The 17,903-nt window shown below is 40.6% G+C and overlaps 1 protein-coding gene across 2 annotated transcripts in view; it reads left to right on the forward strand.

The window, feature by feature from the left end:
- The window catches only part of iars1 (isoleucyl-tRNA synthetase 1), a 147,805-nt gene that overhangs the window by 31,995 nt on the left and 97,907 nt on the right, over positions 1-17,903 (forward strand). For both annotated transcript variants that reach the window (XM_022682414.2, XM_022682413.2), the window contains exons 14-18: positions 1,527-1,653; positions 4,544-4,617; positions 8,350-8,544; positions 14,191-14,277; positions 14,493-14,576. In XM_022682414.2, the coding sequence (XP_022538135.2) occupies positions 1,527-1,653; positions 4,544-4,617; positions 8,350-8,544; positions 14,191-14,277; positions 14,493-14,576 (567 nt within the window). The remainder of the gene's footprint in view (positions 1-1,526; positions 1,654-4,543; positions 4,618-8,349; positions 8,545-14,190; positions 14,278-14,492; positions 14,577-17,903) is intronic.

Below are 17,903 nucleotides of genomic sequence, written 5' to 3' on the forward strand. Positions count from 1 at the left end.
AAACGAAAGGAGGGTTTAACCTCTGTGGCTGTACTTATTAAAGAAAGCATGTTGTTATATATTTAGAGAAGAAACAGGTTGAGGCCAGCTAAATTAAGCAATGCAGCACGGCAGTTGTCTTTTTAAATGTGACTCTAATGATCAGAACTGTGCTGCGGTGGGGAGCTAGTGATAAATTCTGATTTGTTCTTGGAGTGGTATGATGATAATGCTTCATAATGTTCCTTTTAAGCTTGTTGAACCCTTTGCACATCATGCCAAAGTCATGAGAAAGCAGTATGTAAAGCAATCATGAATTGTTACCTGCTAGGCTTGGGAAAACATTCCATCCTTGTATAAGTTTTGAGGTGGTATCTTGTAAGTGAGTTTGAACACTGGCAAACCTGATTATATTATTGGATGATAATATGAGGTGTTATCTGGAGTGAGATACACTGGCCTACTTAAATGATGGAAGCTGCTGTGAGGCCTAATGTTTATACCAGGAATATGCCATAGGTTACCACCCACAGTTGACAGCACAGTGGGTGGTAATAATTGGCTGGTCACTAGGGCTGTCTGACAAAGACTAGTAGTAGCCTACTGGTCACACATGAAACAGTCTAACAAGACTTTTGGTTGACGAAGAAAGATCCATCCTCTTTCAACTGTGGCACAAAACATATGAACTTACAAAAAGTAAATTATTTACCAGAGGCTTTGTTTTTCAAAACAGGCCAGGAAGGATACATTGGTTCCATTCTCAAAATTGCTGTCAATGTCAGCTGCATTTTTTGGCTGTACAAGAAGAGTCCTTCAACTTGGAATAGACTTTTACGACATGCTGGTTGAAAAATTCAGGCCTGGTGTCCTAAATGGTTCTTGACTTGAGTGCCCAGTTTATGGAAAACTTAAAGCTTTAAAATACCTCATCAGAAGGTAAAGGTTTGATTAGAACATGTACCCAATGTTGTGCTGCAGTACTGTTTACAGACATGACCTTTTGATTGATTGTTGTTCGTGCTAAGATAAGTGACTCCACCTTTCTTGAAAGGCTCTCTATACTGAAGGAAAGAAGGAAGTTTGGGTAAATCTAACTTTCTCTTCACAACCTGAACTCAAATGCCCCCGAAGCCCTCGTCATCTCGGATTCTGACTGACAGCACATGGCAGGATGTGTCACTCAGGTTGCAGGGCCTTCAGGATGTCAGTTCAGCCAGAACGTTGGCCTCCTCCTGGTTCATATATTCCTCCATGAACTTGTCAATTTGGATTCCTGACTTGACGACTCCAAATTGGTTGTTGAAGCCGGGCCTTTAAATTGGATCTTGAGACTAAGCTGGTGGTCTGCTGTTTTATCCTGTTTAAGAGTTATTTTGCGGTAAAGGATATTCTGCCCTGTCAGCTTTTCTTCTCGCGTCTGTTAGATGAAAAAGAGCCCCTGCTGTGTTCAGAACTGCTCATCACCTCTTTTGCATTGATTAGGAAGGCATTAAGGAAGGCAGAGACATTTAGTTCCTCTCTCCTACGCTGTTTTTCACTCTCAGGGTTCCGGAGTTCGTGAGGGAGAAGCGATTCGGAAACTGGTTGAGGGATGCACGAGACTGGGCCATTTCACGGAACCGATACTGGGGGACACCCATTCCTTTGTGGGTCAGCGATGACTTTGAAGAGGTCAGTGGCGAATAATGATGTGTTTTTGTCTTTGTTTGGTCTAAGCCATTGGTTACCATCCCCTTGTTTTGGCGAAGCTTATTTTCGTGTCAAGTTAAAACTCTGAAGCCTAATTAAGCACCTTTACTGGTTAATTAAAATAACACAGATTATGACAGGGTTGAATGGTTTTAAATTGGATAAATTAGGGGTTGGATGGTGATCATACAACATCCTGTTAAATCTTCACAGCAATGCTAATGGCTGATAAATCTAGTAGAAAGTCTTCTCTGCATAGTAGAGACAGTTACTCCAACAAAGCAGCTACAACAGCATTACAACAGAGTTCCAGCATTTGGTCACTATGACACACTGCTCCTGAGTATCGAGCCCTCAACCCTGTTATCAATATCCTGGTGCTCTATTTTCTGAGAAACCAATGTCACAAACCTTAACCTAAACCAAGAACCTTACCCCACAAATTCCTCCATGTGGTTAAATGCTGTCAGACCATTGCAGCAATGTTCTAATATTTGGTCAGTATTATACCCATTGTCTACTACCCCTGGGTATCAAACCCAAAACCCTGTCATCAATTATCCACTTCCCTAACTCTTAAGCCACTGCTGCCTGATGCCCCCATGTGGTTTAATGCGATCAAACCTTTAAAACAATGTACCAACAGTTGGGAAATGTGACCCCACTGCCCACCCCACTGTCCCTGGGCATCGAACCCACAACCATGTCATATACTTTGTGCTTTAACGGCTGAGCCAACACTGCCCCTAACCTAAACATGAGCCTGAACCTGACCTCACTGATGCCCCCATGTGGTAAAATACTTCTGGATGTGGTTGAATGCTATCAGATCTGGATGAATGGGTATTAAACTTTATAATCAGTAATCCAGTGCTAACCTGAGCTAACGGCTAAAGTAAGCCTAAACCTGACTTCATTGATACCCCCCCAGGTGGTTGACCATTACAGACCATTACAACAGAGCCCACTGCCCACCCCAGTGCCCCGGGTATCGAACCCACAACTCTTTCATTAATAACCCAATCCTTTAAATGATTAGCCACCACTGCCCCTAATCTGTCCTCACTGGACCCATATGGTTAAATGCTTTTGAATCATTACAACAGTGCACCAACATGTGGTCAGTATTGCCCACCCCTCTGCCCCTGTGTATCAAACCCAAAATCTGGTGCACAACCTCCGAGACCCCACTTCCCCAACCTGACCTCACTGAAACTCATATGTGCAATGCTATCAGATCTTTACAATATTTGGTTAGTATGACACCCTGGATATCAAACCCACAACCCTGTCATCAATTATCCAGTGCTCTAAAAGATGTGCGACCACTTCCCCAAACCTGACATGCAACCTCAATGAGTCCCACTGATATTGGTCAGTATGGCCCCAGTGTGTCTTGCTCACTGCCCACCCCACTATCGAACTCACAACCTTGTCATCAGTAACCCAGTGCTCACTGATGCCCCCATTTGGTTGAATCCTGTGTTTCAACATTTGGTAGAACCAAATTCAACCTTCCCAGAAGAGTAGAGCCTGTTAACTGCAGCAAATGGGGCAAACTCCCTGCTAATGCTCTTGATCACTGGAGAACATTTGATCTTCATGATGTGCACTGGTCAGATCTGAAAAACCACAAATCTTCTGGCTCGCCAGCTTTTTGTTGGTCAGTATTGACCCCTAGTGAATCCACTGTTCTGCATAATTGATCACAGTGATCAATTTGTCCTTGGTGCCTTGTCCACTCGTCGGTCCTGAAAGCCCCTCTTAGCGGAAGTTGGAACTGGGTTGTTGGCGTCGTTGCGGGCCGAGACGAGCCTCTAGAAAATAAGGACAGCGACCTGCTTCCTGAAAATAGCATAATGAGTTGTTTCCAAGAGCCAGTCTCTGGAGTGCCTTCTGACTCCCAGAGCTTTAGCGGGGGCCAGAAAGTGGAACTCCCGGGCTCTCTGGCGATGAGGCCTTATCTGGGCCATCTTACCTGCGACCGGTATGGAATGGGGACAACGGCAGAGGTGTAACACACTTTCAAGTAAACTTCCTTGTCCACCAGAAGTCAAAGTGTGACCTGGTTTAGCGCTCGCTTTAGCTGGTTAGCTTATCTAGCTCATGAGCCAGAAAATCTGCTAGGAAATGAGCTTCCAAAAAGGTTCTGTGTTATCTTTTTCAATGCTCCCCATTAATCTACTGCCATGACCAGCAGGTACATATACAGGTACACCCTACTGTAGGTATGAAAGTCTGTAGATGCCTGATTGACCAGCATTTCTTCTAAAATTGAGGGTATTAATTGGGGATGCTCTGAAATGAACATTTTTGGCCAAACAAAATGTAATCCAGTGTAAAGTAACAATTTTTTTTTTTTTGCATGCTTTGATTTCAAGTGAAAAACTTGAAGCGGTGTAACTCTTTATATTTTTTTCTATAAGTTATATAGGCTTTTCACTTATTTGGCACTTATTTATTGAATTATTTTTTACTGAATTATATTGTTTGCCAAATATGTGTTGCATCTCTGGACACAGTGTGCTACATCACCTCCCAGTCTTTACGTAGATATACAAATGCTAAGATAGCTCAGCTAGCATTACAATCCTAGTCCTGTACAGCTTTAGTATCTTTTTGCTGGAAAATAGACTGTTTGTGAAGAGGTAGTAAAATAAATAGGCATGTGATATCTAATGGTGATTAATTTATTTTGTTTAATTTATGTGAGTATAGAGTGTAAATGTATGTAAACCTACTTTTGCTTATTTGGCTAAACATTGAGGTGTTTTTGTTTCCCAAATTTTGCCACAAATTTCCGATTTCCAAACTTTAAGTGGTTCTATATGTGGTAATTCTTATTTGTGTGATTTCCTGTATCTCTGTTCAGGTGGTGTGTGTCGGCTCCATGGCGGAGCTGGAGGAGCTGACGGGGGTGAAGGTAACTGATCTGCACAGGGAGAGGTGAGTCACTGATCAGCCCGGCGATTAGTCGTGTCGCCCCGTGTCGTCCGGCTCTTCCGGCGTGACGGAGGTTCGCCCTGATGGTCTCACCCGCCAGTACCAGCCAGATCCGTTTTCACTCCCAAATTAAGCTGAATTATTTGTGAGAACACTCCGGGCAGTCCGGTTCAGCAGACAGGGGAAACTGGTGCATCTCTGATAAGACAATCTCCACTAACGCCAACATTAACCACACAGCCCAGTTTCACTGCAGACGTCTGCTCTTACTCAACATGTGCAGCGGCGATTCAGAAACACAAATATTAGAAATAATAAGCTGCAATAAGAACAATTTCAACCAGGGGTGAGTAATGGTGTCATATTGGTATGGACAGTTATCCATATTTCAAACTGAAATTTGTTAATATATTTATTAAACTCCAGAAGCTCTTAGTTAATTATTGATATATTTCTTTATAATACTGATTCAGTTAGGTTCACATCCAATTTTAAATTTGAGATCAGATATATACATGACAATTACCAGATATCAGCACTGACCCACAATTCTTGCAGTATTACATAAATAAGTGTATCTATACACATTTTGAATCTTAACAAAAAACAGTTCAAAAGATCACCTACTATTAGGGCACCGAGTGGTCCAGCGGTCTAAAACCCTGCCACTATGAGCGGGAGGTCGCAGGTTCAAACCCCCGCTCATGTAGCTTTGCCATCAAGATGCCGGCGCTCAGAGGAAGCACAATTGGCCCTGCTCCTTCCGGGTGGCTAGATGGTGCTCTCTCCCCACATCACTAAAAGGGTGATGTCCACGGCACAGGGCGTCTGTAAGCTGATGTATCGGAACTGAGCCGCTGCGCTTTCCTCCAAGCGCTCTGATGCTACTCGACAATGCTGCATCAGCAGCTCAAAAAGAAGCGGTGTCTGACTTCACATGTAACAGAGTAAGCATGTGTTAGTCTTCACCCTCCTGGTGTGTTGGGGCATTACTAGTGATAGGGGAGTCATAATAAGTGGGTTGGGTAATTGGCCGTGTAAACTGGGGAGAAAATAGGAAAAACATTTAATTAAAAAAAATATATATATAAAAAAAAGAGGTTCTACTATTTACTGCTCATTAAAAGTTTGTGAAAATAAAGAAACATTTTTGTTGACCTACATTTGCTCCTTTTAGATAATAGCTAATGGCTGGTGATGCTAACTGTTATCGAGCTGAATTAATTGCTCATTTTTGATAATGATTGAACGGCACTGTGCTGGTTAGATTAGTAAGCTTTGTGGCTTGATATGATATGTGGATTATGAATATAGCTCAATGCAGTCTTTAGTTAGTGATCGCAGAACACCGGAATGCAGCTAATGACTCAATGCTAGCTAACAGCTGATCTCAGCATAAGGATTGGTGTTAACCCCCAATGCTAACTGTCTTCTACAACTAATTAATCTCAGTTTTTTAATATCCAAATTATGAGAGAGTACGATGTATGTACATTAGTTTGCTCTTTAATTATGAGCCACTTCGTTTGCCTCTATCACGCTACAGTTACCAGAACTGTAGTGCTGGGACAAAGGGTACCAAACAAGACGATAAAATTAAATAAAACATTTAGCATTTTTACGTGATTTATTAATATATATTAACACGTTAGTTTGACAGCCCTAAGTTTATATGTAATAAAAGGGTGTCCTGTGACTTTTGACTCACCCTATATCAAATCAAGTCAAGTCAAGAGGCTTTTATTGTCATTATATCTACAGTACAGTACAGTCTACTCTGTACAGTTACACAGTTACAGAGTACAGGTACACAGTGTTACGAAATTACGTTCATCTAGATCCATGGTGCAACATATATAATAGCGACTGTGAAAATCAAAGCAAAGCTTCCCTAAATTTTGACACAAGGTGATTAAGTACTTTGTTTTCTCACCACATCTAATGATGACCTAATATGACCGATAGAGGTGTGCCAAAAAATCGATTCACATAAGAATCTTGATTCTCATTTACTACGATTCAGAATCGATTTAAAATGTCCCAAAATCGATTCTGAGGGGCGGGTTTTAGACTGATTTTGGGCTGGGTATTTTTGTTGGACCTGGCAACCCTGGGGATAGCGCTTGTCCCTTTGGAGATCTTCCAGACACACACAGAGCGTAGGTGTTTGAGAATCACCGGTAAGATGGCAGAACAAGCACTATATTACCTTAGATTAGCGTGTAGTTTCAATGTTTTATGGCAGAATGCTTCATAACAAGCATAAAAAAGATCGCTAGTAGTTAGTTTCAGTAACTGTTAGCTAGCTAACTAGCTAACTTTCCAGTTCCACCTTAAATAACGCTACAGGTGGCAGCGGGCTGCAGCATTTAAGGCGGAACGGAAAAATAACAATAAGCTAATCAGAGCTAATTTCAGCTCCTCATCACAGAGGAATTAAGGAATGGACAATATGAATTAATTTCTCCACCTCCTGCCCCCTTTCTGAAGAAATACAACCACCTTAAATTAACTAGTTAATCAGCAGCTGCTCCTGAACTTTAGCGCTTCACTGCTATCATCACATCAGCCCAGCAGCGTCACCTACACACCACCGCTAGTAGCCTGGTAATAAAGCAGTGTTATTTATTTATGTATTTATTGTTCATTAACGTCATTGTGATATCCCAGTGATTCCTCTGTCACTGAGGACCCACATTCCTGCACATTTTATTGTTTTTGTAACACATTACTTGCTCCAGGACCAGTGTATATTATGGAGGGTTTTTTTTTCAATACGATTCATAAGCCAGAAGCAGAAATATTTATAATTCAAATCGTTTTGAATCAAAAATCGATTTTGAATCGAATCGTGGCCCCCAAAATCGGAATCGAATCGAATCGTGAGATAGTAATCGATTCCCACCCCTAATGACCGAGTATGTGAAACCCGGCCAGCTGGAGGTCAATGGTGGCCAATCTTCATTAATTGCACATTGCACCAGTAAGAGCAGAGTGTGAAGGTTCAATTAGCAGGGTAAGAGCACAGTTTTGCTTAAAATATTGCAATTGCACACCACATTACAGGTGACATACCAGAGTTCAAAAGAGGACAAATTGTTGGTGCACGTCTTGCTGGAGCATCTGTGACCAAGACAGCAAGTCTTTGTGATGTATCAAGAGCCACGGTATCCAGGGTAATGTCAGCATACCACCAAGAAGAACAAACCGCATCCAACAGGATTAACTGTGGACACTGTAAAAGGAAGCTGTCTGAAAGGGATGTTCGGGTGCTAACCCGGATTGTATCAAAAAACATAAAACCACGGCTGCTCAAATCACGGCAGAATTCAATGTGCACCTCAACTCTCCTGTTTCCACCAGAACTGTCCGTCAGGACAATACATTATTGTGGTCTAAAACCAGGTGTTTCAGTTTCATTGTCCAACCCCTGACAGGCCTAATCCATACCAATAAAATCTTTAGATGAATTTATGTGGTGTTTTAATGAATCAAGTTCATTACATCCAAAAATGTTCATTATCAGCTGAGCAGTTTAGTTCATATACATTTAACACATTCCGGTGTGTATCCCCGGCACAGTGTGCAGCACTGTAATCACAGCGCTGGTGTGTTGTCTGGGGGGTGCCGCCTCGCAGATGGTGTGCGGTTCATCAGTGCTGCCAGCTCCTTTGATGGTTTCCCTGATGCCCATCTCCTGTGTGTGTGTGTGTGTGTGTCTTCGTGTCTTCACAGCATTGACAGCCTCACCATCCCGTCCCGCTGTGGAAAGGGGCAGCTGAAGAGGGTCTCCGAGGTGTTCGACTGCTGGTTTGAAAGCGGCAGCATGCCCTACGCCCAAGTGCACTACCCGTTTGAGAACAGGCGGGAGTTTGAGGACACCTTCCCTGCAGACTTCATCGCTGAGGGTATCGACCAGACCAGAGGCTGGTGAGGAGCTGAGTGCTCGATCTGCATCATATTAAATCACACACTGCAAAGTCACACGATTAACGGTAATCAATTAACTCTGTGTGCATTAAGATGCAGGAGGCCCATCACATTTACATATTTGATTTGATCAGCTGAATTCGAGATTAGTGGTAGGGGGTTAGGGTCACCATTGAGACAGACGGTGTCTTTTGGAGTCCTGACCATTAAAGGACACATCAGGACTTTGGTATTGAACTGGTACGAGTGGATCAGATACAGCAGTGCTGCTGGAGTTTTTAAACACTTCAGTGTCACTGCTGAACGTAGAGAGCCTAGTAACAATATTCTGTGGGCAGCGTCCCTGCAGGCAGGGTTGTGGCGTCACATCAATGTCAAAAAGTCAGGGCCGCAAAAGTACCAGTACCAAAAAATAACCTGCATGTTTCAATATTTTGTGTGTGTAAATGAACTTTTCGTGAGCACAAATGTAAAACTTGCAAGCTAATTTTTTCTGTTTTTTTTTTCTCTCAAATTCACAGTTGTCGAATTGCCTACAACTTCTCTTTGTGCTTGAGTGAGTTTTTTGCGCTCAAGTGTAGAAAGGGGTGGTTTTGAAAGTTTGGGTGCAGGTCAGGATCACCTCTCTCAGCAAATGCTATTGGCTGATTTTTTCAGGGTTTGTGATGGACCGCCTGCTACAAACAGCCAAAGAACGGAGGAGAAAGAAGAGCAATATTTTGTTCAGTGCGCACACGATTCCCTTTTTTTTACTCACTGGTTTCACATTTGCGCTCATGAGAATTAAATTTACACACACAAAATGTTAGAACACGCAAGTAATTTATTTTTTTCACCTGGTATTTTTGTGCCATACAGGGTCCTCTGCACAGCATTCTGTGCGCACTGATAAAGAGCTAAAGGATTACTAGCACAAACTGTGCTGCAACAGATTCAGAGCTTCTGTCTCTAAGTTTACTGTATCTACAAGGTGGAGCAGCGAATGTAGCAGTGGCGGATGCTGGTCTTTCAAGGAGGGGAAGCTCAATTTCGGCCTACATCTTAAAGGGATAGTTCGGTATTTTTGACATGAGTCTGTATGGCATCATCATAACCAGTGTCGTGCATCCACACTGACTTACCCCCCACAGCGTCCTGTGAGCCGAGTTCTTGTCCAGTTTAGGTCAAAGCGAAAGTAGTCCGGCATGTTTGCTGGGGTCAGGAAAATAACTCCTTTTTCTTCCCAAAGCAGTACGTGTTCAAAAGAGTGATTTATTTACATCACAAAAAACTAACCCTGCAAAAGTCACGCCTCGTAAATCACTTGGGTCCTACTTTCTCTCGTTCCATATCAATGCGCGCAGCGCTGCAACCTGACAGCTAGCCTACGTGTTTGGGTCGCTTTGTTTACTTCTCGCCTCGAGAACATGTCTGACTACGAGAGTGACGAGGAAAACATTGATCACCGCTCAGAGCCACGGGGATATCTTTATGAACCCGAGTATACAGATGTTGAACTTCGCCAAATGGAATTAGATCGGGCAGAAAGAGAGAGGGTGGACAGAGAAGTGGTGGAAGATGAAACTGGAGCCACTGCTGGAGCTGCGATACCCAGGGTGGCCGACAAATCCTGGTGCACTTGTTTCAAGTGCGAAATAATGCAGACCGAGGTGGAATGCTACTGTTGCCACGAGTGGGACTGAAGTGCGCACTGCAAACACGAAGCTTTTTTATTTTTTCCACTTTTGTGTCCACATGGATGCCCAGCGCTAGTACCCAAAGTTTCCTCAGAGCAACATCAGTCACAGGAAAACGATGAAAACTCTGCGGAGAATCAGCCACATCTTTGTTGCTACAGCCTGGATAGTCACAAGTCCGCACCATTTTAACACACACACACACACACACACCTAGCTATATATATATATATATATATGTGTTTACAAAGCTTATAAAAGCCAATAGACTTCTCCCTAAAGTTAGCTCGTTTGCGTTGCTAGTCTGAACACAGCTGCTAAGCACTGCCAAAACACAGAACAAGTTGACGCGTGCGCAGCTCGCTGTCAGAATGACGCGCACTGATACGAAATGAGAGAAAGTAGGACCCAAGTGATTTACGAGGCGTGCCTTTGCAGGGTTAGTTTTTTGTGATGTAAATAAATCACTCTTTTGAACACGTACTGCTTTGGGAAGAAAAAGGAGTTATTTTCCTGACCCCAGCAAACATGCCGGACTACTTTCGCTTTGACCTAAACTGGACAAGAACTCGGCTCACAGGACGCTGTGGGGGGTAAGTCAGTGTGGATGCACAACACTGGTTATGATGATGCCATACAGACTCATGTCAAAAATACCGAACTATCCCTTTAACATATGTCGTTTTATTTATGCGTAAATTCTACTCTCCCTGAGATGTTTTTTTTTTTGGTAAACAAAAGGCATTATTTTCAAGTTTTCACTACACAACAAAAAGGTACCCATTCTTTACATTGAACAATTACATAAAAAAGACGCTATGACATGAATAAAAATAAAATGATCAGTAAAAAAAAAAAAAAAAAACATTACGCAAAATCTTTAAAGTTGGTAAAGGAAAAAATGCAGGTAAATTTATTTCTTTTTTGGACAGTTTTAATTTCCTTGAATAATCCCTTTATTAATTTAAATTATTTAAATTATTTTTAATAATAACACAATACTTACTACTTGCCCCTGTTCATTTAAGTCCTGAGATGGTTTCATCAAGAGGAATGGCCAACAGGACATTTTATTTATTACAGCACTTCCAGTCAGCCAGCTCACTTTATCATACCAGAACAGCTTACTTTTCCCCACCTTTTACACCAAATTAATCTGAGCAGTAGATCTGGCCTGCTGTTTAACTCTTTTTTTAAGTTTTTCTTTGTATGGAAGACTATCAAAAGGCTTCTCCAAAATCCATCCACAACATTAAAACTGTCTGACATTATGTGCAGCTTGCACTGGTGCGAGCCTAGTGTGAAGTGTGTCCGTCTGTGAGTGCTTTGTGACGGTGGAGGGGCTCACAGCACCCGCTGGACAGAAAAGAGAAAAGAGATAGAAAAGAGCAATAGAAAAGAGTCAGGAAGAGTGATAGAAGTCAGGAAGAGTAACAGAAGTCAGAAAGAGTCTCCAAACACAAGCAGCTACAGAAAAGCACCAGAATTAGAAGCTGGATTTGTCGCTAGTCGTTTTTAATAAAGAAAATGCTGCTATAAGGATTAGGAAAGACTCCGGTTCAACTCAGAACAGAATGAAAATGCTCCCATCACGAATTTTTACACTAAAAGATCGCTGATTCGCTCATTTCGCTGTCAATCAAAAAGGGACTCCGCCTCAGACAGATCATTCAATCATCACGCAGAAGCTGAGCGTCCGGGACGGCCGAGGCCAGCCCACTGCCCCATAGACCCCCAGAGACGCTGAGCGTCCGATGGGCGGGACAAAGCCCAGCATTTATCCAATGACTCGTCTCGTTTCACCGCGCGCTTTGCTCCGCTATTGAAGTCTGTGCACTGTTTAAAGCAGCGCTGTGAAGCTGCGAGAATGAGTGAGAGGAAAGCCGCGGCGTTACCAGTGATAAGAAGCTGATTCTGAACTAAGTTCAGCGCGGTGTAGCATATATTTAATCAGTGACATGTACACACAACAGTATATATTTAATAATTTATTTTTTACATTTTCGGGGAATCTAAGCTTCCCTTGCAGTCTTAGAGCAATCACCACTGGACTGTAGGTATGAGTGTGTAATAGAGTGGAGGACAATGAGTGATTAAACGCCGTGTTTAAAAACTCCAGCAGCACTGCTGTTTCTGCAATTTAATTACACCACCAAGTTTGACCCCAACTTCTGCTGCAATCTGCCCCACCCCCTCCCAACATGCAGATTTTTTTTCCGAAGTGGTTCACTTGTGATGAGAAAGTGATCTTTTCTCAATCAGACCCAGCTGTCAAACATACTTCTTTTTTATTGAGCTAAACTGTTGATAAGGTGCGGTTTAATCTAATATATTAGTCATATAGTATACTGCTGTGATCAAACATCAAATGCTGTCTTTGCTGCTCCATGGTTACTATGTTGACATCTGTGCTGCGTATCCCATTGAAAACACTGTGTTTGAAAGCACAGAGGCACATTTTCAGCGTTCTGTGTTGCAGAAGCTTCATACTGCACAGATATTAGAGGTTAGATTGGGCCCAAAAAATCGGACCCGACCCAGCCCGAGCCCGTGCACGTTCTGCCCGAGCCCAACCCAACCCGTACCATGAACTGTCATTATAAGCCCGAGCCGGACCCGCCCCATAAACTGGCTGTTTTTGGGCTGTTTGAATGAGCAAAATATGATCAGAATTATGTTAATTAACACTGTAACATAGAAGCATAGAAATATTATTTAATTAAAATGATTTTTAAGAACAGCTAAACACAGTGCTGTAAGTCAAACGCGGAGGAGTTCACGTGCGAGAGAGAGAGAGAGAGAGAGAGAAAGAGAGAGAGAAAGAGAGAGAGAAAGAGAGAGAGAAAGAGAGAGAGAAAGAGAGAGAGAAAGAGAGAGAGAAAGAGAGAGAGAAAGAGAGAGAGATAGAGATAGAGATACAGATAGATAGAGAGAGAGAGATTTGCGTGTTCTGGTGTATGAGCTACTCACAGGTAAAAGTTCACAAATACTGTATCTCCTGTTTCTCTTTTATCTCCTCGTGCTCATATTCTAGTCCCATACAGAATTCTGCAGCTCCCTCAGTGTTTTCTGTCGTATTTTGCGACTAGCGCGAGCGCTTACAACTAAAACCGCGGACCGCGAGGTGCCGCCGTGCTGCCGCTGTTGTGCCAAATCCAACTCCCTGCTGAATCCGACTCCCGCTTCTTGGACAGAATCGGCACAACACCCCCCGCTGTAGAACTGCGGGAGTGAAAACAGCGTTTATAAATAAATTAGTTTTTTCATTTTCAGTTTTCATATTTGGTTCGTTAACAATAATAATTGGTTACTTAGCAACATTGTGATTATTACACCAGAGCTTTATTTAAAAATAAAAATATAATTAAAACTCTCGGACCGTATGTCTTCCTATGGAGATGCCGACTTCATTTTCCAGCAGGAAGTAGCAATAGCTCTTATATAATTTTAGAATTTTTGGAGACACTGTTTTTTGGGATTTCATTGGCTGTATGCCATAATCATCAACAATAAAAGAAATAAACACTTAAAATAGTATACCTTTTGTGTAATACATCTATATAATATATAAAATTCACAGTTTGAACTGAATTACTGAAATAAAGTAACTTTTCAATGATATTAAAATTTTGAGATTCACTTGCATACTAACTATTAGTTGAATTGAAATCACTAATATAAATATTATTCCCTTTTTTTTTATTTCCTACATTATATCCACAAATATCCACTATAAATATCCACCTGCGCCTTAAGAAGAATGAGTGTGATTAATCACAGAATACTGTTTTGATCAATTGGATTAAATGTTTAGGATTTTTGCATTGAACTGAATATTTAAACATAACTGGGTAATTGTGTTTGGTATACGACATGATATAATTAAAATAGTACCAACATAGTTAACATATTAAAAAACACTGATTTATAAATGGTTATCAATTTAACATTTCTGAATCTTGTTTTTAAGGTTCTACACGTTGCTTGTGCTCTCAACCGCTCTGTTCGGAAAGCCTCCTTTCAAGAACGTGATCGTCAACGGACTGGTTCTCGCAAGGTAACTATTCCACTGGTTTTGGTTTTAATGGAGAACTACTACTGCTACTTTTCTACATTAATCTACTAGTGAGATGTGTTTTCCCTGCTACAGAATAGATCATATGGACGTATGAATCATATAGTATTGTTTTGCTATATTTAAGCCAATATCAGTAGAGATTGGATGAAAGATCTTTGCTTGGGTTTTATTGTGAGTATATTGTTTTTTCACAGTGATGGGCAGAAGATGAGTAAACGGAAGAAGAACTACCCGGACCCCGGCATAATTGTGCAGAGTTACGGAGCTGATGCGCTGAGGTAAGCAGTGCGAGTGTAATGCAGTAATGTGGTAACGTGTTAATGCAGCGCTGTATTTCCAATCAAAACGCTTGGAGCAGTGTTGCAGCTTGACCATATGGATAATGAATAAAGCAGTATATTCAGTTCTTCATCCATATGGTTGAATCAGTTCCAGAGAATGGCTGATTAAACTTTGTCTGCACTCGGTTTGTTCAGTCTCTTTTTGTATCATCTCATTTTTTAACACTGAAGCCCTGTATGTAGGCTTACTGTTCGTGAATGTTATACTGTATCGTTTTTTTTTTTTTTCTCACTTTAAGGCGCACCGGATTATAAGCCGCAGTATCAGTAAACGGCCTATTTTCATACATAAGGTCAGGGTTCATACGGTCATGAAAATCCTGGAAAAGTTATGGAATTTGAAAATAGCCATTTCCAGGCCTGGATAAGTTTTGGAAAACTAAAAATGCCCAGAAAGTTTTAAAAAAGTCATGGAAATTTGGTCTACTAATCTATGTGCTGAAGTTTATCGATCAAAAAATCTATTTTGAGCTTACCAATACATCAGCTCAGAGTTAATTCAGTAATTGAAGACTAATTTGGAGCTCTCAGGATCTGACACACATTTTATTATTAACAACATTTTATCTGATTCATTTTAGAGCTACTATAATCAATTTTAATTGTAGATTTAGTTTATTTTTGGTTTTATTGTCCATGTCTGCACTGATGTTTTAAAAATCGTACGGTCATGAAAAATTGCCTTAATGGCATGGAAAAGTCATGGAAAAATCATGGAAATCTATTGGTTATAAATATATATATATAAATATATATATATACTAGAAACTAGTAGTAAGAACAGGGATGTCGCCATTTTTTTCTTCAAAATTCAGCAGTTAAGTAAACAAAACTTTAAAAAATTCTTAAAAAAAGAAAAATCACACGAGTCAGACAAGTCAAGCAAGCGCTGGATGTTATTCTACACAGATTTCTCTCCTGAAAACTGTTTATTTGGGTGAGTAAAACTCTTCTGTTTAATTACAGTAAGCTTAGATTTGCAGATTTCCACTAAAGCACAAGCATTAGCGGCTAACCGCTAGCTACATTGAGGAACCCTGAGTGTTTCGGTAAGCCAGGGCGATATTAGCTAGCTGTTCGTCCCACAAAGCTTGTTTTAAAACCGTAAACACGCAAACTACAGGCCAATATACTCTCCTCTGAAGAGCAAAAGCGCCAGCACCGTGGTTAGCGGCTAATGCTAATGCTGCTCCATTAGCATTAGTGCTAGCTGTGGTTAGCAGCAGGCTACAGGCTAATAATGCTCAGCTCTGAACCGCTGAAAGAGCTAGAGCTTCACACAGTTAGCAGCTAATGCTAATACTGCTGCAGAAACTAAACTGAATCTCCTGTATAACTCTGTACTTCAGTAGAGTGGCTTTACTGCCCCTTACAACCTGACTGGTAAAATTCAGACATGAAGTGCACCGGATTATAAGGCGCACTTTTAGTGCAAAAAATACGGTACATTATTTGGCGCACGGACTAAATGCTGCAATAGTGGAATATATACATTATACACTAATACAGTACTAAATATTCTTTAATATTTAGTACAAGAATAGATATTTAAAATAACAATATATGTTCACATATATATGTTCTTCCTCACATCAGTGCAGCTGCAGTTTTGCGTTCAAATTAAAGCTGGAGTACCGCTGAACAACTGTTAGCGGATTTTAACACAAATTCTTAGTTGTTAGTCTGTGCTAGTTGGCTCTAGTTTGCAGCCTCAAAATTGTATACAACTTCAGACACAAAAGCACCTGGAATGTCACAAGACAATATAAATCATACATGTCTTGCTTGATATGCTCTGTTCTCATTTTTTTAGACCTCTATAAAATTTTTTTTTTTCCAATATTGGATACAAAAATTTCATAATTAGTATTATCTTTTTAAATACTGCAATACTGCAACAAAAATTACAATTAGGTTTAGTGTAGTGCAACACTAATCACCAATCACAACACACTTGTGTATCAATTGGTGCTCACTAAACAGCACAGTTCCGCTGACACTGACGCAGCATCAGTAGAGCCGTCCTCCTGCAAGGAAAACTTTCGAATCTCCCTTATAAAATAAAGTTTATTTTTTTGCAGTGTTCTGTTCTTCTTTTAATATTAATCTCTTTTCATCTCGACCCTTGACCCCTCCACCTATTCATATACAGTGTTTATACACTTTGCAACCACCTACAGCTACACCTACAATACCTAGTTTGAGCACATTATGAATTTCTGCATGCTTACATCCTGTTAAGCCTTTTCAAAGAACAGAAATCAATAGTTCCCTTCGCTGTGCAAACTTTAGAAGGAAGTGTGACCTCAGAGGAATCATTATCAGAATACTGTCCTCAAAGCATAAAACACGGACAAAAAATGGAGATTTCTAATTCACTGGCATTGAGACTACACAGACTAAATCATTTTTTTTAGCTTTATTTTTACTTTTTATATAATTTGTCATTCTTGCATTTATCCACCCAATTACGATGTGCTGCATGACAGGGTGGACGATTTAAGCAAAATCAAATTAGTGTTTGATGGAAATGTGGTTCATTTACAGCTGCAGACCTGTTGAATTGTTCATAGTGTCCTTGTTCCATTTCTAAGATACATTTAAATTTTCTAAACGGTTTGATTACGGTGATAGTTTACCTTTACTTTAGCTAAGAATAGAGACAATTATGAAATATTTAGTAACATTAACATTTTTAATTGCTGAGCAAGTTGTATTACAATATAAACAGCTCTGGGAAAAAGGAGACCATTTAAAAATTGAGTTTCTTAGATTTTACCAAACTGAAAACCTCTGGAATATAATCAAGAGGAAGATGGATGATCACAAGCCATCAAACCAAACTGAACTGCGTGAATTTTTTGCACCAGGAGTGGCATAAAGTTATCCAAAAGCAGTGTGTAAGACTGGTGGAGGAGAACATGCCAAAATGCATAAAAACTGTGATTAAAACCCCCCAAATATTGATTGCTGAACTTCTTTTTTTTAACACTTTATTTTAGCTTAACCAGGCACCACTTTGGACAATGTCAGCAAACATGCCCTCCCCATAAAGAAAGAAAACTGTATAAAATATTCAAATGTTCTTTAAAGTGAAGGTTAACATTCAATTGAAACAACTGCTGTTGAAATAAATTAATAGTAACCCATAATTTATTCTCCAGCACACTTTCAATAAGGTTAACAATTAACAGAACGTACTACAGTAATAAACATTGTTGACTAATGTTTCAACTAATTATTAATTCACACTAGTTATGACAT

Source organism: Astyanax mexicanus, chromosome 24 (assembly GCF_023375975.1).
Source record: "Astyanax mexicanus isolate ESR-SI-001 chromosome 24, AstMex3_surface, whole genome shotgun sequence".
NCBI lineage: Eukaryota > Metazoa > Chordata > Actinopteri > Characiformes > Acestrorhamphidae > Astyanax > Astyanax mexicanus.